General features: G+C 45.6%; 1 protein-coding gene across 5 annotated transcripts in view; it reads left to right on the top strand.

The window, feature by feature from the left end:
* The window catches only part of LOC132781575 (ubiquitin carboxyl-terminal hydrolase 22-A), a 219,000-nt gene that overhangs the window by 164,826 nt on the left and 30,427 nt on the right, over positions 1 to 23,747 (top strand). For all 5 annotated transcript variants that reach the window (XM_067473681.1, XM_067473680.1, XM_067473683.1 and 2 more), the window contains 3 exons: positions 7,110 to 7,215; positions 11,090 to 11,248; positions 21,527 to 21,653. In XM_067473681.1, the coding sequence (XP_067329782.1) occupies positions 7,110 to 7,215; positions 11,090 to 11,248; positions 21,527 to 21,653 (392 nt within the window). The remainder of the gene's footprint in view (positions 1 to 7,109; positions 7,216 to 11,089; positions 11,249 to 21,526; positions 21,654 to 23,747) is intronic.

Genomic DNA, 23,747 nt, shown 5'->3' with positions numbered 1-23,747 from the left:
CTGCCAAAGTGGAGTCTCTTGCATTTTTCACTGTTGAACTTCATTTTGTTAGTTTTGGCCCATCTCTCTAATCTGTCAAGATCCCTTTGACTCCTGCTCCTGTCCTCTGGAGTATTGGCTATCCCTCCCAATTTAGTGTCGTCTGCAAACTTGATGATCATGCCTTCTTGCCCTTCATCTAAGTCATTAATAAAGATGTTGAACAGGACCGGGCCCAGGACGGAACCCTGCGGCACTCCACTTGTCACTTCTTTCCAAGATTTCTTGCCTTCTTTGTGGAGGTAACAAAATCTAAACGCTTTCCAGGCGCAAGGATTATCTCTTGTTCCTTTACGCAAAAGCAGCATTGAATGGGCATCTTCGATAATGGGCAGACACCATAGTTTGATCTTAAAGTAATATATGAGCTGGATTCAATGAGTGAAATCAACGCAAGAAGGGGATACTTGGGTTTCCCTTATTGTGCAGGCCTGCTTCTCTCTCCACAATAGACGCAGCAGCAATGCAACTTTGCATGACTTCTTTAAGAGGAAACAGAGAGCCCATTGTGTGTTCTTTACAATTGAGTGAAGTCTCTTATTCTGGCTGGGAAAAAAGCCTGAATCCCTTCTGGATAGGCCATTGTTGAGGTGTGAAATGCTCCGCAAGTTTAGTGTTTCCCTTTTGTAAAAGACTGAAATGCAGGACCTTATAAACTGGTGGGGGTTGGTTTATTTGTAGCCGGCAAGCACCTTTCCTTGGAAATATTACTGTCAAAAAGAAATCAACATCCTTCTCTCAGTTGGCTTAAAATCTGTCCATCACAAATTCAGTCCAGGAATGTATACAATAACTTGGAAGTTGAGCCATGTGTTGTTTTGGGATGTCTTTATAAAGTGGTGGCTCCCAACCTTTTTTTGACCAGAGAGTACTTGATCAGGGACTGCTTTGACCAAGGACCGCTTTGACCAGGGACCACTTTGACCAGGGACTATTTTGACCAGGGACCACTTTGACCGGGGACCGCTTTAACCGGGGACCGCTTTGACCGGGGACCGCTTTGACCGGGGACCGCTTTGACCAGGGACCGCTTTGACCGGGGACCGCTTGACCAGGGACCACTTGACCAGGGACCTCTTTGACCAGGGACCTCTTTGACCAGGACCCGCTTTGACCGGGGACCGCTTTGACCGGGGACCGCTTTGACCGGGGACCGCTTTGACCAGGGACCACTTGACCGGGGACCTCTTTGACCGGGGACCGCTTTGAGCGGGGACCGCTTTGACCGGGGACCGCTTTGACCGGGGACCGCTTTGACCAGGGACCACTTTGACCAGGGACTACTTTGACCAGGGACTACTTTGACCAGGGACTACTTTGACCAGGGACCACTTTGACCAGGGACCACTTTGACCAGAGACCGCTTTGACTAGGGACCGCTTTGACCAGGGACCACTTTGACCAGGGACCACTTTGACCAGGGACCACTTGACCAGGGACCGCTTTGACCAGGGACCACTTTGACCAGGGACCACTTTGACCAGGGACCACTTGACCAGGGACCGCTTTGACCAGGGACCACTTTGACCAGGGACCGCTTTGACCAGGGACCACTTGACCAGGGACCGCTTTGACCAGGGACCACTTTGACCAGAGACCACTTTGACCAGGGACCACTTTGACCAGGGACCACTTTGACCAGGGACTACTTGAGCAGGAACCACTTTGACCAGGGACCACTTCGACCAGGGACCACTCTCCAACATTAGTACCAAAAAGGTTATGAATCAGTTATTGGTCAGCTTTATATTCGGTTTGCTTATTTGGGGCGCTGACTCAGAAAATTGCATTGGATAGACCACATCAGCTCTAGTTTCTGATACAGAACATAAGCCACCCAGTAGTCGCCATCTGCTCACCCACTGAAAACTATATTCAATCATCTAGAGCTGATGTGGTCTATCCAATGCTATTTTCTAAATCCGCACCCCAAATAACCTCAGGAACAGGCCTAAAAACGAAGACAGCGAGGAAGAGGAGCAGCGGTCAGTCTCTCCCCTCCCAACATCCCTGTTGCCTCGGCACTAAAATTATTATTATTATTATTATTATTATTATTATTATTATTATTATACAATTATTACTATTGTACAATTATTATTATTATTATTATTATTATTATTATTATTATTATTATTATTATGAGAGGGTTTTTGCAAGACTAGTTGCTCTAGTTGCAACGGTGTAGTAACGGTGAGTCTACGGACCATATTTTAGTTTTTGTCTCACCTTTCATGGGAAGTCAGCCTCTACCCTCCCGACATCCCTGTTGCCTCAGCACTATTATTATTATTATTATTATTATTATTATTATGAGAGGGTTTTGCAAGACTAGTTGCTCTCGTTGTAACAGTGTAGTAACGGTGAGACCACAGACCATATTTTAGTTCTTGGGGACCACTGGTGGTGCGGGGACCACAGGTTGGGAACCACTGTTATAGAGCAATAACATTATATGTCTACTAGAACTTTTATTATTTGATCTTTAACATTTATCTTTTAAGGCAGTATATACGAGGGTTGAATGAAAAGTAATGCCTCCACCTTTGTTACTTGGGTTTGGATGGGAATATTTTAATAAATCAAATACAGAAATAATCCTTAGAATGTGCTTTTTAACAGCCACTATTCACTTTCCCACATAATCACCAGACAATTGGATACATTTCTGCCAACGATGAACATGTTTTCTGAAGCCGTCGCGGAAGAAGTCGACACTCTGTTTCCGCAACCAGCCTCTCACAGTTCTCTCATCCTGGGTACCCATCGTGCACAGATCTTCCGATAGCCAAGCAAAGCATACTTTATTTATATACCGCTCCATCTCCCAATGTGACCCACACATTCTTGTAAAATGTCGATTGTGCTTGAAATTTCTCTCTGAATGATACGACGATCGTCCTGAATCAGTCTGTCAGCGTTTTGCTTGTGAAACTTGGTGGTTGCTGTCACAGGACGTCCAACTATTAGTTTGTCACGCAAGTCAGATGTTCCCACCTAGAATCATAGAGTTGGAAGAGACCTCATGGGCCATCCAATCCAACCCCCTGCCAAGAAGCAGGAACATTGCATTCAAAGCACCCCTGACAGATGGCCATCCAGCCTCTCTTTAAAAGCTTCCAAAGAAGGAGCCTCCACTACACTCCGGGGCAGAGAGTTCCATTCCTGAACGGCTCTTACAGTCAAAAAGTTCTTCCTAATGTTCAGATGGAATCTCCTTTTAACATCTTTAAACTTACTCACCCAACGACGCACAGTCCTCACATCAACCACAATCACTACAAACAGCTTGCATTCTTTGATGGATCTCCTTTGGGGTGACACCTTCTGCTGTCCAGAATTCAATGCCTGCATGTTGCTTAAGTCGCATTGACCGACCGTCTGTGCAGGGTTCCACACTTTGCACTTTAACAGCACAACCGTTCAATGCTAAGGCTTCCCGTCAAAATGGAACTGTAGAGGAGAGTCTACTGAACAAGCCAGTACCTGCCGCATACCAGTACTGCCATCTGTTGAGGAGTTACGAAGGTGGAGGCATTACTTTTCATTCAACCCTCGTAAATGTGATACATGTATGAAAAACTTTGGTGAAGATTCTGGATAAACTTCCCAGAAATCGCTTTGTCACGCGAAGGTCCTTTCAATACTAAGGCTTCCCATCAAAATGGAACTGTAGAGGAGAGTCTACTGAATGAGCCAGTACCTGCCGCATACCAGTACTGCCATCTGTTGAGGAGTTACGGAGGTCCTTTCAATACTAAGGCTTCCCACCAAAATGGAACTGTAGAGGAGAGTCTACCGAACAAGCCAGTACCTGCCGCACACCAGTACTGCCATCTGTTGAGTTATGGAGGAGGAGGCATTACTTTTCATTCAACCCTCGTATATTTGAGGGGGGCTTTCAGTGGCACTTTGAGTTGACAATAAGGCTAGATTTTTACCTAGTACTTTTTTGGGTTTAGCTAGTCAATTGTGATATAATAGATCGTATCCCTCTTGAAGCTCACGAAAGCCTTTCCAAACTGGCGTATAGAGCCAGGATGAGACGCTTGTTTACTCTCCTTACAGTCCATTTCATTACTGGTTTAGGGTTATTGTAACAGTGATATTAGTCACAGTTCAGATTTAAGAGATTCCTATTTATCGAAATGTATTAATTTGAATCTGGTAGAAAAATAGTTAGCCTTTACTGCAAGTAATGTCTAAGCGTATCTGATTCTGGTTTAAATGTGGTTTAAAGACACATTTGCATTGACTTTAATTATTGTCATAGAATCCTAGAATCCTAGAATCCTAGAGTTGGAAGAGACCTCCTGGGCCATCCAGTCCAACCCCATTCTGCCAAGAAGCAGGAATATTGCATTCAAATCACCCCTGACAGATGGCCATCCAGCCTCTGCTTAAAAGCCTCCAAAGAAGGAGCCTCCACCACACTCCGGGGCAGAGAGTTCCACTGCTAAACGGCTCTCACAGTCAGGAAGTTCTTCCTCATGTTCAGATGGAATCTCCTCTCAATGCTGGGAAGGTTCATTGCTTTGTCAGAACTTGACAAGGAGTAAAAAATTGTGTTTAGTGGGAAGTTTGGATCGCCTTCATGGCCATGTATGCTGCCAAACTGTACACTCTTTAAAATTGCTGATTCCCCCTTTCCTGCCAGACCTGCCTTCAGCATTTTCATTAATGTATCACATGTGAATGTATGTGCAATTTTCTTAAGTGCCCGTAAAGGCTGGATTTCTTTAAAAACAACAATCTAGGATTAGTTTGCTATCCATTTTGAATTGGGTTCAAGCCATCCCTTTGCTCGCCTCCTCAGCAGTGCTACTTATTCTGGAAGCAGTCCTTGAAATAGATTGCACAAAGCCATTTCCTTGCTTAATAATAATATATTATATTATTGTATTGCCTGCCTTGGTCTCAAGGCGAAGGCCAGCTAACACCTCCCAACAAAGGACCCCCCAGGCAGGAAGCAGCCAGGCTTTGTAGCCGCAAGGCCATTCAGTGCTACTAATCAAGGTAGCCAATTGCAACATTCACACCTCCCTCCAACAGACAAGAGTTCTTTCTCCCTCCCAGGACCTTATTCCACAGATATACAAACCCCACTTGCCTTGTTTTCCACTTTTCTTACTTAGGCGATCCCTCGTTGTCTGAGGGTGATGGTCCTCCAAGTTCGGTGTCTGGGGGTGGGTCCGTAGGTGACTGTGGAGGAAGGAGCTTGTGAACAGCGACGATGAAGAAGGCCTCCTCTCATGTTCTCACCCAAAGTCTTTACCCGATCTTTGTTTTAATGCATGCTCTAAGATCCCTTGAGCCCCATGTTGGGATGAAAGCAGGATTTAAATTAAATTAAATGTGAGATTTCAGAGACTGAGAGAAAACTTTTCTCTGAAGATATCAAAACACAGGTTCCTATTATCCCACTAACTGGGCTGGGCTTTTCCTTTTGCAGCCTTCCCTCTGTTGTGCCCTTGAGCTCTATTAAAACTTGTGCGCCAGCTGCGAAGTCAGACTTGGCCACAGTGGTCCATACTCTCGTTACATCTAGGATAGACTACTGCAATGCACTCTACGTGGGGTTGCCTTTGAAGACTGCTCGGAAGCTTCAAATAGCCAGCGAGAGGCAGCCAGGTTAATAACTGGGGTGGCACACAGGGAGTACACAACTCCCTTGTTGCGCCAGCTCCACTGGCTGCCAGTTTGCTACTGGGCACACTTCAAAGTCCTGGCTTTGGCCTATAAAGCCCTAAACGGCCCTGGCCCAATTTACCTGTCCGAATGTGTCACCCCTATGAACCACCGTGGAGATTAAGATCTTCTGGGGAGGCCCTGCTCTCGGTCCCACCACCATCACAGGCACGTTTGGCGGAGACGAGAATCCTAGAATCCTAGAGTTGGAAGAGACCTCCTGGGCCATCCAGTCCAACCCCATTCTGCCAAAAAGCAGGAATATTGCATTCAAATCACTCTGACAAATGGCCATCCAGCCTCTGTTTCAAAGCTTCCAAAGAAGGAGCCTCCACCACACTCCGGGGCAGAGAGTTCCACTGCTGAACGGCTCTCACAGTCAGGAAGTTCTTCCTCAGGTTCAGATGGAATCTCCTTGTAGTTTGAAGCCATTGTTCCATTGTGTCCTAGTCTCCAGGAAAGCAGAAAACAAACTTGCTCCTTCCTCCCTGTGGCTTCCTCTCACATATTTATACATGGCTATCATGTCCCTTGTCCCCACCTTACGATAGAGGTGGGATTACGAGTAGGGCCTCTCCAGATGAACGAAAAGATCAGGCTCCTCTCAGCCTTCTCTTCTTCAGGCTAAACATGCCCACCTCCTTAAGCCGTTCCTCATAGGACTTGTTCTCCAAACCCTTGATCATTTTAGTTGCCCTCCTCTGGACACATTCCAGCTTAGAGTCAATATCTCTCTTGAATTGTGGTGCCCAGAATTGGACACAATATTCCAGGTGTGGTCTAACCAAAGCGGAATAGAGCATAGGGAGCATGACTTCCTTAGATCTAAACACTAGACTCCTCTTGATGCAGGCCAAAATCCCATTGGCTTTTTTTGCCGCCACATCACATTGTTGCCGCCACATCACAGGGCCTTCTCAGTAATTGCCCCTCGACTATGGAACTCCCTTCCTAATGAGATCAGGTCAGCCTCCTCCCTCTTGTCCTTTGGAAGGATGATAAAAACGTGGCTGTAGGACCGACCCTTTGGGATTGTGCAATGAGGCAGCAAGAGGAACCCTTAGTACGCCAACCAAATTCGATATGGTGGTTGAGACAGTTTTAACTAGTGGATTTCACTGTCGAGATATATGATTTTAATGCTTTTGTATGTGTATGGTCTAATATGTTTCGGCATTGAATGTTTGCCATTTATATGTTGTGCTCCGCCCTGAGTCCCCTTTGGGGTGAGAAGGATGGAATATAAATGCTTTAAATAAATAAATAAATAAATATTAGGGTACGAAACCAAAGAGTAAGATCTACCTGTATCTGGTGTGTGTGTAGACCTTGGGAGTACGTGGGCTTTGAGATGATGCCTTCTCGTTTTCTCACATCTCCAGGTGACGATAATGGGAAGAAAGCCAACAACCCCAACCACTGTAACTGCATCATAGACCAAATCTTCACAGGTGGACTACAGTCTGACGTCACTTGCCAAGTCTGCCAGTAAGTTAACATTCTGTTTCCAGTTTCAGGATTTTTGAAGGCCAAACTCTGTTTTCAAAGCACACTTGACTTTGGGATGCACCAAGGCTACAAAACACCATCCTAATAGATCAGTGTTTCTCAACCTGGGGGTCGGGACCCCTGGGGGGGTCGCGAGGGGGTTTCAGAGGGGTCACTGAGGACCATCAGAAAACCCACATTTCTGATGGTCTTTGGAACCCCTTTGGCATAGTTGTTTGGGTTCACAGTGCTCTCAGGATCCCTAAATCACTGTCAAGTCATCCCAAATCCCTCCAGTATTTTCCATTAGATATGGTAGTTCTGTGTGAGAAGTTTGGCATAATTCTATCATTCGTGGGGTTCAGAAGGCTCTTTAATTGTAGGTGAACTATAAATTACAGCAACTACTCCCAAATGTCAAGGTCTATTTTCCCCAAGCTCCACCACCGTTCACATTTGGGCATATTGAGTCGTGTCAATTTTGGTCCAGATCCATCATTGTTTGAGTCCACAGGGCTCTCTGGAGGTAGGTGAACTACAACTCCCAAACTCAAGGTCAATGCCCACCACACCCTTTCAGTATTTTCTGTTGGCCATGGGAGTTCTGTGTGCCAAGTTTGGATCAAGTCCATCGTTAGTGGAGTCCAGGTTGCTCTTTGATTGTAGGGGAACTATAAATCCCAGTAACCAGAACTCCCAAATGTCAAGGTCTATTTTTCCCAAGCAGTATTCACATTTGGGCATATTGAGTATTCATGCCAAGTTGGTCCAGATCCATCATTGTTGGAGTCCACGGTGCTCTCTGGAGGTAGGTGAACTACAACTCCCAAATGACAAAATGAATCCCCCTTCCCCGATCCCACCAGTATTCAAATTTGGGCATATTGGGTATTTGTGTCAAATTTGGTCCAATGAATTAAAATACATCCTACATCTCAGGTATTTACATGACGATTCATGAGGGGAGCAAAACGACAGTTATGAAGTAGTAACGAAAATAATGTGATGGTTGGGGGTCACCACAACATGAAGAACTGTACTAAGGGGTCACGGCATGAGGAAGGTTGAGAGCCACTGCAATAGATCTTTCCCAACCAAAAGGTTGGCAGTTCGAGCCTGGTTCAGGGTGAGCACCCGAAACCTTTGGCCATGCTTTCTGTCCACCTAAGCAGTTAGAAAACAGCTGTGATCTGTGAATAGAGAAATTAGGCACCGCTTAAGCAGGGTGTATTTTGCGGCAGAAGTTGCTCCAGATCGTACCCTGAACTGTCCTCTACACAAAACTACCATCCTACATGTTTTGAAATATGAAAAACCTTTGTTGTGTTTGCAACGTGAGTGGCGAGAACCCCAATACATTTGCAAATTGCCTGCAATTCTCTCTCTCCTCTTTGAGCATGCTCCACGAAATCAATGGCTCACAACCTGGTTTGGACCAGAGTGTTTTCTATCACCTGAGCACCCTCTAGAGGTGAAATACCACCTCCCACCCCCCCCCCTTTTTATTTTCTATTTCAGGAGGAAATACAGTCACGAAAGGGTTTTCTGTGCTTGTGAAATTATATTATGCACTAGCTGTACCCACCACGTGTTGCTGTGGTCAACCTTTCCTCTTTCTCTCCTTCTTTCCCTCCTTCCTTCCTTCCTTCCCATCTTTCCTTCTCTTCTTCCTTCCTTCTCTATCTCTTCCCTTCCTTTCCCCTTTTTCTTTCTCTTCTGGGGTCTCTTTTTTCTTCCTTCTCTCTTTCCTACTTTCCTTCCCTCCCTCTTTCTCTACATCTTCTGCCCTACCTTCGTTCCCTCTTTCCTTCCTTCTTTCCTTTTTTTCTTTCCTTCTCTCCTTCCTTCTTTCTCTAACTCTCCTTCCCCCTTTTTCTTTCCCTCCCTCTTTCTCTCCTTCTTCCTTCCTTCCTTCCTTCCTTCTCTCTTTACTTCCATGTTTCCTTCTCCCTTTCCTTCTGGGATTGAGCCTGCCACTTTTGGACTCTTGCTTGCTGGGGTGTTCCAGCGAGTGTCTTAGTTTGAGGACCCCTGCTGTAGATCTTAGAAAACTATGTCTAGATTTAAGTCATTGACGTGCTGGCTGATACCCAAACAGGAGATGAATCATAGAATCATAGAATCAAAGAGTTTGAAGAGACCTCATGGGCCACCCAGTCCAACCCCATTCTGCCAAGAAGCAGGAATATTGCATTCAAATCACCCCTGACAGATGGCCATCCAGCCTCTGTTTAAAAGCTTCCAAAGAAGGAGCCTCCACCACACTCCGGGGCAGAGAGTTCCACTGCTGAACGGCAGAGTGTTTTCTATCACCTGAGCACCCTCTAGAGGTGAAATACCACCTCCCACCCCCCACCCCCCTTTTTATTTTCTATTTCAGGAGGAAATACAGTCACGAAAGGGTTTTCTGTGCTTGTGAAATTATATTATGCACTAGCTGTACCCACCATGTGTTGCTGTGGTCAACCTTTCCTCTTTCTCTCCTTCTTTCCCTCCTTCCCTCCCTCTTTCTTCCCTTTTTTCTGTATTGTCATTTAGCTTTTTAGGGCTTTTTAGTCCCTTCTGCTGTGTTTTTCAGTGTCTTTATGAGTGAAGGACATACATTGGGTTGTTTGGTGTCTTGTGCCCAAATTTGGTGTCAATTCGTCCAGTGATTTTTGAGTTCTGTTGATCCCACAAACGAACATTACATTTTTATTTATATAGATTAAAATAGCAGTCAATATTGTATTGTTGAAGGCTTTCATGGCTGGAATCACTAGGTTCTTGTGGGTTTTTTCGGGCTATAGAGCCATGTTCTAGAGGCATTTCTCCTGACGTTTCGCCTGCATCTATGGCAAGCATCCTCAGAGGTGTGAGGTCTGTTGGAATTAGGACAGTGGGTTTATATATATCTGTGGAATGGCTGGGGTGGGGCAAGGAGCTCTTCCCTGCTGCAGTTAGGTGTGAATGTTTAGCTGATCACCTTCATTAGCATTTGAAGGCCTGACTGCGCCTGGGAAAATCTGTTGCTGGGAGGTGTTAATCTGTGCCTGGTTTTTTCCTCTCTGTTGTTTAGCTGTTATAATTTTAGAGTTTTTTAATACTGGTAGCCAGATTTTGTTCATTTTCATGGTCTCTTCCTTTCTGTTGAAATTGTCCACCTGCTTCTTGTGGATTTCAATGGCTTCTCTGTGTAGTCTGACATGGTGGTTGTTGGTGTGGTCCAGCATTTCTGTGTTCTCAAATAATATGCTGTGTCCAGGCTGGTTCCTCAGGTGCTCTGCTATGGCTGACTTCTCTGGTTGAAGGAGTCTGCAGTGCCTTTCATGTTCCTTGATTCGTGTTTGGGCAAGGCTGCTGCGTTTGGTGGTCCCTATGTAGACTTGTCCACAGCTGCATGGTATACGGTAGACTCCTGCAGAGGTGAGAGGATCCCTCTTGTTCTTTGCTGAACGGAGCATTGGTTGGAAAAGAAAAAACCAGGCACAGATTAACACCTCCCAGCAACAGATTTTCCCAGGCGCAGTCAGGCCTTCAAATGCTAATGAAGGTGATCAGCTGAACATTCACACCTAACTGCAGCAGGGAAGAGCTCCTTGCCCCACCCCAGCCATTCCACAGATATATATAAACCCACTGTCCTAATTCCAACAGACCTCTACCTCTGAGGAAGCTTGCCATAGATGCAGGCGAAACGTCAGGAGAAATGCCTCTAGAACATGGCTCTATAGCCCGAAAAAACCCACAAGAACCTAGCAGTCAATATTGCTCCCACCCCCAACTTCATATAGTAATGCTCCCTTTCGATGGGTCTCTGCACCCTCCGCCCTGCAATGTTGCTTTGTAATCGAGTGGTGTATCCCCCCCCCCCCCTTTCTCTTTTTCTCCCTAGCGGTGTTTCCACAACGATAGATCCGTTCTGGGACATCAGTTTGGATTTGCCCGGTTCCTCCACCCCGTTTTGGCCTCTGAGCCCCGGCAGCGACGGCAGCGTGGTCAATGGGGAGAGCCACGTGACGGGAACCACCACCCTCACAGACTGCTTGCGAAGGTACAAACCGTGGCGGACGGATGAGCGGGCCTTTGGAAGGGGAATGGCTTGAACTCCCCTCCTTTTGTCTGCAGACAAGCAGTTTGCAGGCAACCCGCCAAGGAGCAGAACGGCACCTCCTCTGCATTGTAACTGCTGAATCATCTTGCAGAGGAGTTGAGTCCACTTGCAGGGAAGCAGGCCCAGGCAAACACTGAGCATGTGGTAGACATTGAGGAAAGCCCGGAGGGAAACTAAGACAAGTGTCTCCACCTGATGACCGGTTTAAACATTGATTTATTTATTTCTTGTGTCAGGACAACCAGTCAAATTATATTACATTTCTAACAGAACAAAGCAAACAAACAGACAAAATACAAAATTTGTGAGTTTGGTAGCTGATTAAATGTCCTTTGACCAGTATCTGGCCCCTTGGAGTGCCTCTGGTGTTGCTGCAAGAAGGTCCTCCCTTGTGCATGTGGCAGGGCTCAGGGTGCATTGCAGCACGTGGTCAGTGGTTTGCTCTTCTCCACACTCACATGTCGTGGATTCCACTTTGTGGTCCCATTTCTGAAGGTTGGCTCTGCATCTCGTGGTGCCAGAGCGCAGTCTGTTAAGCGCCTTCCAAGTCTGCCCAAGGGGGTAGTCAGCCATTGGTTGAGGTTCTGGGATTGAGCCTGCCACTTTTGGACTCTTGCTTGCTGGGGTGTTCCAGCGAGTGTCTTAGTTTGAGGACCCCTGCTGTAGATCTTAGAAAACTATGTCTAGATTTAAGTCATTGACGTGCTGGCTGATACCAAAACAGGGGATGAATCATAGAATCATAGAATCAAAGAGTTGGAAGAGACCTCATGGGCCACCCAGTCCAACCCCATTCTGCCAAGAAGCAGGAATATTGCATTCAAATCGCCCCTGACAGATGGCCATCCAGCCTCTGTTTAAAAGCTTCCAAAGAAGGAGCCTCCACCACACTCCGGGGCAGAGAGTTCCACTGCTGAATGGCTCTCACAGTCAGGAAGTTCTTCCTCATGTTCAGATGGAATCTCCTCTCTTGTAGTTTGAAGCCATTGTTCCGCGTCCTAGTCTCCAAAGAAGCAGAAAACAATCTTGCTCCCTCCTCCCTGTGGCTTCCTCTCACATATTTATACATGTCTATCATATCTCCTCTCAGCCTTTTTTTCTTCAGGCTAAACATGCCCAGCTCCTTAAGCCGCTCCTCATAGGGGTTGTTCTCCAGACCTTTTATCATTTTAGTCGCTCTCCTCTGGACACATTCCAGCTTAGAGTCAATATCTCTCTTGAATTGTGGTGCCCAGAACTGGACACAATATTCCAGATGTGGTCTAACCAAAACAGAATAGAGGGGTAGCATTACTTCCCTAGATCTAGACACTATGCTCCTATTGATGCAGGCCAAAATCCCAGATGTCTCTGCCTTGGTCCTTTCACTATTGGCTGTTACTTCCCGGCGGATGTCAGGTGGTGCAATACCAGCTAAGCAGTGTAATTTCTCCAGTGGTGTAGGGCGCAGGTACCCTGTGATAATGCGGCATGTCTCATTAAGAGTAGATCAATAGGTACCACTTAGGTGGGAAGGTAATGGCGCTCCATGCAGTCATGCTGGCCACATAACCTTAGAGGCGTCTACGGACAACGCCAGCTCTTTGGCTTAGAAATGGAGATATACCTGGTTATATTTCTATAACCCCCTTGGGGGTGAGAAGGGCGGGGTATAAGTGCCGGAAATAAATAAATAAATATAATATAATATAATATAATATAATATAATATAATATAATACAATATAACTATTGTTATATTATAGAAACTTTGTTTTTGTGGCGGTCACAAACTATGAGGGATATCCAGAAAGTAAGGTTACAAGATTTAAAAAAAAATACAAAGTTTTAATACAACTTCCATGGATTGTAACATAGGGATGACATTATTTTTCCCCGTAATCACCATTCAGTTTAATACGTTTTGTCGTCTGTGGGACGGAGCCCCCGGTGGCGCAGTGGGTTAAATCCCTGTGCCGGCAGGACTGAAGACCGACATGTCGCAGGTTCGAATCCGGGGAGAGGCGGATGAGCTCCCTCCATCAGCTCCAGCTCCTCATGTGGGGACATGAGAGAAGCCTCCCACAAGGATGATAAAAACATCAAATCATCCGGGCGTCCCCTGGGCAACGTCCTTGCAGACTGCCAATTCTCTCACACCAGAAGCGACTTGCAGTTTCTCAAGTTGCTCCTGACACGACATCCGTGGGACGAGTTTTTGATGTCTGTCATAGAAGTTTCCCTCTGCCTTTTTCGGCCAGTTCGTCACTTTGATTTTCACCTCATTGTCGTCGGAAAAGTGTTTTCCACCCAGGTGTTCCTTCAATTTAGTGACCAGATGAGAGTCACTGGGTGGGAGATGAGATTTGTGAGAGGGGTGGCTTAAAACATCCCAACCATATCAACCCAACCAAGTCAACCACTCTTGTGTTGCATAAGTGGTGTGCGGGTGCGCATTGTCATGAAGGAGACAAACTCTCACCATCAGCATCCCATGTTTGTTTTGGATGGCTCTGTGAAGTTTCTTTGTGGTCTCACAATATTTGCAACATTGATTGTTTCACCTGTTTCCAAAAAATCAACGAGCAGAACCCCTCGGCCTTCATGCCCTTAGCATTTAGGTAGTGTATTACAGCACCAACTTCGCACTTGGTGGGAAATGGAATGAGGACATTCCTCTCTAACCTTCACCACAACGCCAGTCAATGAGCTACTGACGACCACTGCTCATTTACTTCACACTACACAGCAGTGATGCCAACTTCCCCCGTGAAAATTCCCTGTGAGAGATATGTGCCTTGTAACCTTACTTTCCGGATATCCCTCGTACAGTGCAAACTTTGCTCTTAGAGGAAAACGGAATGGGGCGCTCATCTCTTACCTTCAGTGCAACTCCAGTCAATGAGCTACTGACGACTGGCATTGCTCGTTCACTTCTGATGATTTGCCACTACATGGTAGTGATACCAACTTCCCCCGAGAAAATTCCCCACAAGAGCTACGTGCCTTGTAACCTTACTTTCCAGATATCCCTTGTACAGTGCAAACTTCGCTCTTAGAGGAAAACAGAATGGGGACGCTCATCTCTTATCTTCAAAGCAACTCTAGTCGATGAGCTACTGACGACTGGCACTGCTCGTTCACTTCTGATGGCTTGCCACTGCATGACATTGGTACCAACTTCCCTTGAGAAAATTCCCCACAAGAGCTACGTACCTTGTAACCTTATTTTCTGGATATCCCTCGTGCAGTGCAAACTTTGCTCTGAGAGGAAAACAGAATGAGGACGCTCATCTCTTACCTTCAGCGCAACTCCAGTCGATGAGCTACTGACGACTGGCACTGCTCATTCACTTCTGATGGTTTGCCACTGCATGGCATTGATACCAACTTCCCCCAAGAAAATTCCCCGCAAGAGCTACGTGGCTTGCAACCTTATTTTCCGGATATCCCTCGTACAGTGCAAACTTTGCTCTTAGAGGAAAACAGAATGAGGACGCTCATCTCTTACCTTCAGCGCAACTCCAGTCGATGAGCTACTGACGACTGGCACTGCTCGTTCACTTCTGATGGCTTGCCACTGCACAGCAGTGATACCAACTTCCCCCGAGAAAATTCCCTGCAAGAGCTACGTGGCTTGCAACCTTATTTTCTGGATATCCCTCGTACAGTGCAAACTTCGCCTTTAGAGGAAAACGGAATGAGGACGCTCATCTCTTACCTTCAGCGCAACTCCAGTCGATGAGCTACTGACGACCGGCACTGCTCGTTCACTTCTGATGGCTTGCCACTGCATGGCATTGATACCAACTTCCCCCAAGAAAATTCCCCGCAAGAGCTACGTGGCTTGCAACCTTATTTTCCGGATATCCCTCGTACAGTGCAAACTTTGCTCTTAGAGGAAAACAGAATGAGGACGCTCATCTCTTACCTTCAGCGCAACTCCAGTCGATGAGCTACTGACGACTGGCACTGCTCGTTCACTTCTGATGGCTTGCCACTGCACAGCAGTGATACCAACTTCCCCCGAGAAAATTCCCTGCAAGAGCTACGTGGCTTGCAACCTTATTTTCTGGATATCCCTCGTACAGTGCAAACTTCGCCTTTAGAGGAAAACGGGATGAGGACGCTCATCTCTTACCTTCAGCGCAACTCCAGTCGATGAGCTACTGACGACTGGCACTGCTCGTTCACTTCTGATGGCTTGCCACTGCATGGCCTTGATACCAACTTCCCCCAAGAAAATTCCCCGCAAGAGCTACGTGGCTTGCAACCTTATTTTCCGGATATCCCTCGTACAGTGCAAACTTTGCTCTTAGAGGAAAACAGACGTTTCGCCTGCATCTGTGGCAAGCATCCTCAGAGCTAGTGAGGTCTGTTGGAAGTAGGAAAATGGGTTTATATATTTGTGGAATGACCAGGGTGGGGCAAAGGACACTTGTCTGCTGGAGCTAGGTGTGAATGTTTCAACTGATCACCTTGATTAGCATTTGATGGCTTGGCAGTGCCTGGGAGAATCTTTTGTTGAGAGGTGATTAGATGTCATTGTCGAAGGCTTTCATGGCCGGAATCACTGGGTTGTTGTGGGTTTTTTCGAACTATATGGCCATGGTCTAGAGGCCTTTTCTCCTGACGTTTTGCCTGCATCTGTGGCAAGCATCCTCAGAGGTAGTGAGGTCTGTTGGAAGTAGGAAAAAGGGTTTATATATCTGTGGAATGATCAGAGTGGGACAAAGGACTCTTGTCTGCTGGAGCTAGGTGTGAATGTTACAACTGACCACCTTAATTAGCATTTGATGGCTTGGCACTGCCTGGGGGAATCTTTTGTTGAGAGGTGATTAGCTGTCATTGTCAAAGGCTTTCATGGCCGGAATCACTGGGTTGTTGTGGGTTTTTTCGGACTATATGGCCATGTTCTAGAGGCATTCTCTCCTGACGTTTCGCCTGCATCTATGGCAAGCATCCTCAGAGGTAGTGAGGTCTGCTGGAACTAGGAAAATGGGTTTATATATCTGTGGAATGACCAGGGTGGGGCAAAGGACTCTTGTCTGCTGGAGCTAGGTGGGAATGTTTCAACTGACCACCTTAATTAGTATTTGATGGCTTGGCAGTGCCTGGGGGAATCTTTTGTTGAGAGGTGATTAGATGTGTCTGATTGTTTACTCTCTGTTGTTTTGCTGTTGTAATTTTAGGGTTTTTTTAAAAAATATTGGTAGCCAGATTTTGTTCATTTTCATGGTTTCCTCTTTTCTGTTGAAATTGTCCACATGCTGAAATTGTCCACATGTGGTCAGTTGAAACATTCACACCTAGCTCCAACAGACAAGAGTTCTTTGTCCCACCCTGGTCATTCCACAGATATACAAACCCATTTTCCTACTTCCAACAGACCTCACTACCTCTGAGGATGCTTGCCATAGATGCAGGCGAAACGTCAGGAGAAAATGCCTCTAGAACATGGCCATATAGCCCGGACAAACCTACAACAACCCAGTGATTCCGTCCATGAAAGCCTTCGACAATACATGTTACGTACTGTTATCATTTGGCAGTAAAATATGCACCACAGCAGAGACACCCAAGTTGGGAACCCCAAGAGTGTCACGACCCAGAAATCTAGTTCCTAGTCTCTGTAAATCTGAATGGACTGCCCTTTTTTCCTTCACACCCTTCTTCCCTCGTCACGTTTGGTGTTTCTGGTGGGAGATATAGTCCTAGGAAGGATATATAGTACTGGGACGGAGAGCTTAGCAAGCAGACAGCCAGTGGAAACGGTAAAATAAGGGAGATTCCCACAGTTCAACTACTACTCGTTGGCCTTTCAATGGGAAGGCTTACAAGGTAGAAGGAATAATTGCAGCAGAAGTTGTGTGTCTCGAAATTCATTGGAATAGGCGTGTCCCGACTTGAATGCAACTAAGATCAGTATGTGAGCAATTTCAAACGGGTTTGATTCTGCTTTCAACGTTGGCAGCCCATTACTGCATCCAATCTAGTGCCACCCATGCGACTCATAGAATCATAGAATCCTAGAGTTGGAAGAGACCTCCTGGGCCATCCAGTCCAACCCCATTCTGCCAAGAAGCAGGAATATTGCATTCAAATCACCCCTGACAGATGGCCACCCATCCTCTGCTTAAAAGCTTCCAAAGAAGGAGCCTCCACCACACTCCGGGGCAGAGAGTTCCACTGCTGAACGGCTCTCACAGTCAGGAAGTTCTTCCTCATGTTCAGATGGAATCTCCTCTCTTGTAGTTTGAAGCCATTGTTCCATTGCGTCCTAGTCTCCAAGGAAGCAGAAAACAAGCTAGCTCCCTCCTCCCTGTGGCTTCCTCTCACATATTTATACATGGCTATCATATCTCCTCTCAGCCTTCTCTTCTTCAGGCTAAACATGCCCAGTTCCCTAAGCCGCTCCTCATAGGGCTTGTTCTCCAGACCCTTGATCATTTTAGTCGCCTTCCTCTGGACACATTCCAGCTTGTCAATATCTCTCTTGAATTGTGGTGCCCAGAATTGGACACAATATTCCATATGTGGTCTAACCAAAGCAGAATAGAGCATGGGGAGCATGACTTCCTTAGATCTAGACACTAGGCTCCTCTTGATGCAGGCCAAAATCCCATTGGCTTTTTTTGCCGCCACATCACATTGTTGGCTCATGTTTAACTTGTTGTCCACGAGGACTCCAAGATCTTTTTCACACGTACTGCTCTCGAGCCAGGCGTCCCCCATTCTGTATCTTTGCATCTCATTTTTTCTGCCAAAGTGGAGTATCTTGCATTTGTCACTGTTGAACTTCATTTTGTTAGTTTTGGCCCATCATCTCTCTAATCTGTCAAGATCGTTTTGAGTCCTGCTCCTGTCCTCTGGACTATTGGCTATCCCTCCCAATTTGGTCCCGTCTGCAAACTTGATGATCATGCCTTCTAGCCCTTCATCTAAGTCATGAATGTAGATCCTGAACAGGACCGGGCCCAGGAGGGAACCCTGCGGCACTCCGCTCGTCACTTCTTTCCAAGATGAAGAGGAAGCATTAGTGAGCACTCTCTGTGTTCGTCCACTTAACCAATTACAGATCCACCTCACCGTAGTTTTGCCTAGCCCACATTGGACTAGTTTCCTTACCAGAAGGTCATGGGGGACCTTGTCAAAGAAGGCCTTACTGAAATCCAGGTACGCTACATCCACGGCATTCCCCGCATCTACCCAGCTTGTAGCTCTATCGAAGAAAGAGATCAGATTAGTCTGGCATGACTTGTTTTTGATAAATCCATGTTGACTATTAGCGATGACTGCATTTGTTTCTAAGTGTTTGCAGACCGCTTCCTTAACAATCTTTTCCAGAATCTTGCCCGGTATCGACGTGAGGCTGACCGGACGGTAGTTGTTTGGGTCGTCCTTTTTTCCCTTCTTGAAGATTGGGACCACATTGGCCCTCCTCCAATCTGCTGGAACTTCTCCCGTTCTCCAAGAACTCTCAAAGATGGTTGCCAATGGTTCCGAAATGACTTCCGCTAGTTCCTTCAATACTCTTGGGTGTAGTTGATCTGGTCCTGGGGACTTGAACTCATTAAGAGCGGCCAGGTATTCCTGGACGACTTCTTTCCCAATTTGGGGTTGGATGTCCTCCAATCCCTCATCCACTCCATCTTGCTGAGGTTGAAGACTCTCTTTTTGTGAGAAGACTGAGGCAAAGAAGGCATTAAGTAGTTCTGCCTTTTCCCTATCCCCTGTCAGCATTGCCCCATCTTCTCCTCGAAGAGGTCCTATCGCCTCCTTGTTTTTCCTTTTTCTACTGACATAAGAATAGAAGCCCTTTTTATTGTTTTTAATGTCCCTGGCAAGTCTGAGCTCGTTTTTTGCTTTAGCTTTGCGGACCTTTTCCCTACAGGTGTTGGCTATTTGTTTGAATTCTTCTTTGGTGATTTCTCCCTTTTTCCACTTCTTGTGCATGTCTCTTTTGTGTCTTAGCACAGTTAGAAGTTCTTTGGACATCCATTCTGGCTTCTTTGCACTTGTCCTATTTTTTCTCTTTGTTGGCACGGTTTGCAATTGCGCCTTGAGTATTTCACTCTTGAGAAGTTCCCATCCATCCGTAGCTCCCTTGTCTTTTAGTATCTGTGTCCACGGAATGCTGCTCAGCGTTTCCTTCATTTTTTGGAAATCAGCTCTCCTAAAGTCCAAAATGCGGGTTTGACTTGTCTTAGTTTCGGCCTTCCTTTGTACCTCAAATTGCAGGAGCACATGGTCACTTGCCCCTAAGGATCCTACCACTTCGACCGCATCGATCAGGTCCTCCGCATTTGTTAGGATGAGATCAAGAGTAGCCAATCCCCTTGTTGCCTCTTCTACCTTCTGGACCATGAAATTGTCTGCAAGGCAAGCGAGGAATTTGTTGGACCTTGTACTCTTGGCCGAGTTTGTTTTCCAGCAAATATCGGGATAGTTGAAATCGCCCATGACTACTACATCTCTTTTCTGTGCCTGTTTGGTCAACTGTTGGCAGAAGACTTCATCAAGATCTTCCTCCTGGCTTGGGGGTCTGTAGTAGATGCCTACAACGACATCTTTTTGAGTCCCAGTTCCCTTGATTCTTATCCAGATGATTTCAAGCTGGTTTCCCAGATTGCTGTCTTGAATTTCTTCTGCAGCATAAGAGTTTTTGACATATAAGACTACTCCGCCTCCTCTCCCCTTTGTTCGGTTTCTGTGAAAGAGGTTATACCCCTCGATATCTACATTCCAGCGATAGGAGTCATCCCACCAGGTTTCAGTGATGGCTATGATATCATATTTGTGGTGTTGTGCTAGAAGTTGGAGTTCGTCTTGTTTATTTCCCATGCTCTGTGCATTAGTGTAAAGACATGTGAGCCCCTGGGATCTTCCCTTGAGCAGTTTAATTGGGATTATTGTGCTTTTGGTACGTGGTCCTTGTTGTGTTTGTGCAGCCCTCCGTTTAGCCTTCTGGCGATTCCCAGACATTATGGGTAAAGTAGCGTTCGCAAGGCTGTTGTCCCCGTCCCCCGGTGGACCTAGTTTAAAGTGCGTCTAATGAGGTTTGCGAGTCTGTGAGCAAAAAAGTGTTTTCCTACTTGTGTGAGATGCACCCCATCCCTTGCCAGTAGGCCATCCTCCTGGAATAGCAGGCCATGGTCGAGGAAGCCAAAGCGTTCCTCCTGACACCATTTTCTAAGCCAGTCATTGACCTGTACTATTTTTCTGGCTCTTGTGGGTCCGTGTCTTACAACAGGGAGGAGGGATGAAAAGACCACCTGTACATTACATTCTTTTAGCATTGCTCCTAGAGCTCGAAAATCATTTGTGATCTTTTGAAACGTATGCCTTGCAGTATCATTGGTTCCTACATGAATCAACATGAGGGGAGGACGGTGATAGGGCTTGAGGAGCCTGGTGAGCCTCTGAGTGATATGGTGTATTTTTGCCCCCGGTAGGCAGCTTCCTCTCACATATTTATACATGGCTATCATATCTCCTCTCAGCCTTCTCTTCTTCAGGCTAAACATGCCCAGCTCCCTGAGCCGCTCCTCATAGGGCTTGTTCTCCAGACCCTTGATCATTTTAGTCGCCCTCCTCTGGACACATTCCAGCTTAGAGTCAATATCTCTCTTGAATTGTGGTGCCCAGAACTGGACACAATATTCCAGATGTGGTCTAACCAAAACAGAATAGAGGGGTAGCATTACTTCCTTAGATCTAGACACTAGGCTCCTATTGATGTAGGACAAAATCCCATTGGCTTTTTTTGCCGCCACATCACATTCCTGATTCATGTTTAACTTGTTGTCCACGAGGACTCCAAGATCTTTTTCATACGTCCTGCTCTTGAGCCAGGCATTGTCCCCCATTCTGTATCTTTACATTTCATTTTTTCTGCCAAAGTGGAGTATCTTGCATTTGTCACTGTTGAACTTCATTTTGTTTGTTTTGGCCCATCTCTCTAATTTGTCAAGATCCCTTTGAATCCTTCTCCCGTCCTCTGGAGTATTGGCTTTCCCTCCCAATTTGGTGTCGTCTGCAAACTTGATGATCCTGCCTTCTCGCCCTTCACAGGGTACAAGCCAAGAAATTGGTAATACTTTTGGAACAGCGGATGTGAAGAGAACGTGCAGAAGGGCCAAAGTTAGAAGCTTGTGTAGTTTCCTGCTCAGTGTAAAAGAGAAACTCCTTATAATTGAAATATATGACTGTGCTATCCATTCCTTTTTTAAAAATACAGGTTTACGAGGCCAGAACACCTAGGAAGCAGTGCCAAAATCAAATGTAGTGGTTGCCATAGCTACCAGGAATCCACCAAACAACTCACTATGAAGAAATTACCTATTGTGGCCTGTTTTCATCTCAAAGTAAGTTTCTCGGTCATGATTCCCAGTCATCACCCCAATGAGAAATCTTTCTGCTAATGCTTAAGATTATACGATGTCATTTTTATTTATTTACTAGCCGTCCCCTGCCACGCGTTGCTGTGGCCCACATGGGGGTTCTGTGTGGGAGGTTTGGCCCAAATCAATCATTGGTGGTGTTCAGAATGCTCTGTGATTGTAGGTGAACTATAAATCCCAGCAACTACAACTCCCAAATGTCAATATTCTTTTTTTCCCCAAACTCCACCAGTGTTCAGATTTGGGCATATTGAGTATTCGGGTAGAGTTTGGTCCAGATCCATCATTATTTGAGTCCACAGGGATCTCTGGATGTTGATGAACTACAATTCCAAAACCAAAGGACAGTCCCCTCCAAACCCTTCCAGTCTTTTCCGTTGGTCATGGGAGAACTGTGTGCCAAGTTTGGTTCAATTCCATTGTTGGTGGGGTTCAGAATGATTGTAGGTGAACTACAAATCCCAGCAACTACAACTCCCAAATGAGTGAAGGACATACATTGGATTGTTAGGTGTCCAAATTTGGACACAAGACACCTAACAACCCAATGTATGTCCTTCGCTAAAAAAAAAATGATTTTGTCATTTGGGAGTTGTAGCTGCGGGATTTATAGTTCAGCTACAATCAAAGAGCATTCTGAACCCCACCAACGATGGAACTGAACCAAACTTGGCACGCAGTTCTCCCATGACCAACAAAAAATACTGGAAAGGTTTGGTGGGCAGTGTCCTTTGGTTTTGGAGTTGTAGTTCACCTACATCCAGAAAGCACTGTGGACTCAAACAATGATGGATCTGGACCAAACTCTACACGAATACTCAATATGCCCAAATGTGAACACTGCTGGAGTTTGGGGGAAATAGAATCTTGACATTTGAGAGTTGTAATTGCTAGGATTTATAGTTCGCCTACAATCACAGAACATCCTGAACCCCATCAACGATAGAATTGGGCCAAACCTCCCACACAGAACCCCCATATGGGCTACAGCAACACGTGGCAGGGGATGGCGTGTGTGTGTGTGTGTGTGTGTGTGTGTGTGTGTGTATATATATATTCATACATACACATACACACCTTTCGTACATGAATAGATGTTACAGATGTCCAAGAAACATGGTTTTCCACGCAGAAGCCTCCTTTCTGTGCCTATCGGCAAAGGGGAGCCTCTCACCGTGAATCATCTTGTCATCCTGTCTGTTCAGAATTAAGATTTTAATATTTCATGCCTCAAAACAGCATTCAGAGGCTGCTGAACTAATATTGCTAAATTCCAGCAGCTGTTGTAATGATAAAACTGTAAGTTATTTATGCCTTAACTAATATCAAATTCATTATGAAGGCAGGTGTCCCGACAATATTAATAATTCAGCAAAAAATAGAAAGAAGAACAAGAAAGAAATAGGAATATATCGTCTTTGTGATTCTCTTCTTCTTTTGAATGACAAAAAAAGTCTGATCTGTTGCTTTGGGGATTGTGGTGGTAATTAACAGAGAATGTAAATAGGACAGGAGTCCTGAGAAATGCAAAAGGGTGTTACCTTTTAAAACAGTGTTTCTCAACCTTCCTAATGCTGCAACCCCTGAATACAGTTCCTCATGTTGTGGTGACCCCCAACCATAACATCATTTTTGTTGCATTGTTTGATGTGCTTATTTACATTGCTTCTTGTATTTTATTTTTATATTTTATTGTCGTTGTGTGTTGTTTATTTGCATTTCTATATTATTGGGCTTGGCCTCATGTAAGCCGCCTTGAGTCTCTTGGAGAGATGGTGGTGGGGTATACAGTTTATTATTATTATTATTATTATTATTATTTAACTGACACAAAAGCACAGTATGTCACAGCAAATGAGATCTCTATGCTGGATTTCATATCACAAAATCACAAGTCGAACACTTCCCAAGCGTCTAGGACTGTGTGATGTATTATTATTATTGACATAAAATCACAGTATGTCACAGCAAACGAGATCTATATGCTGGATTTCGTATCACAAAATCACAAGTCGAACACTTCCCAAGCATCTAGGACTGTGTGATGTATTATTATTA

The sequence above is a fragment of the Anolis sagrei genome, chromosome X (assembly GCF_037176765.1).
Source record: "Anolis sagrei isolate rAnoSag1 chromosome X, rAnoSag1.mat, whole genome shotgun sequence".
Classification (NCBI taxonomy): domain Eukaryota; kingdom Metazoa; phylum Chordata; class Lepidosauria; order Squamata; family Dactyloidae; genus Anolis; species Anolis sagrei.
This window is presented reverse-complemented; position numbering and strand designations above follow the sequence as displayed.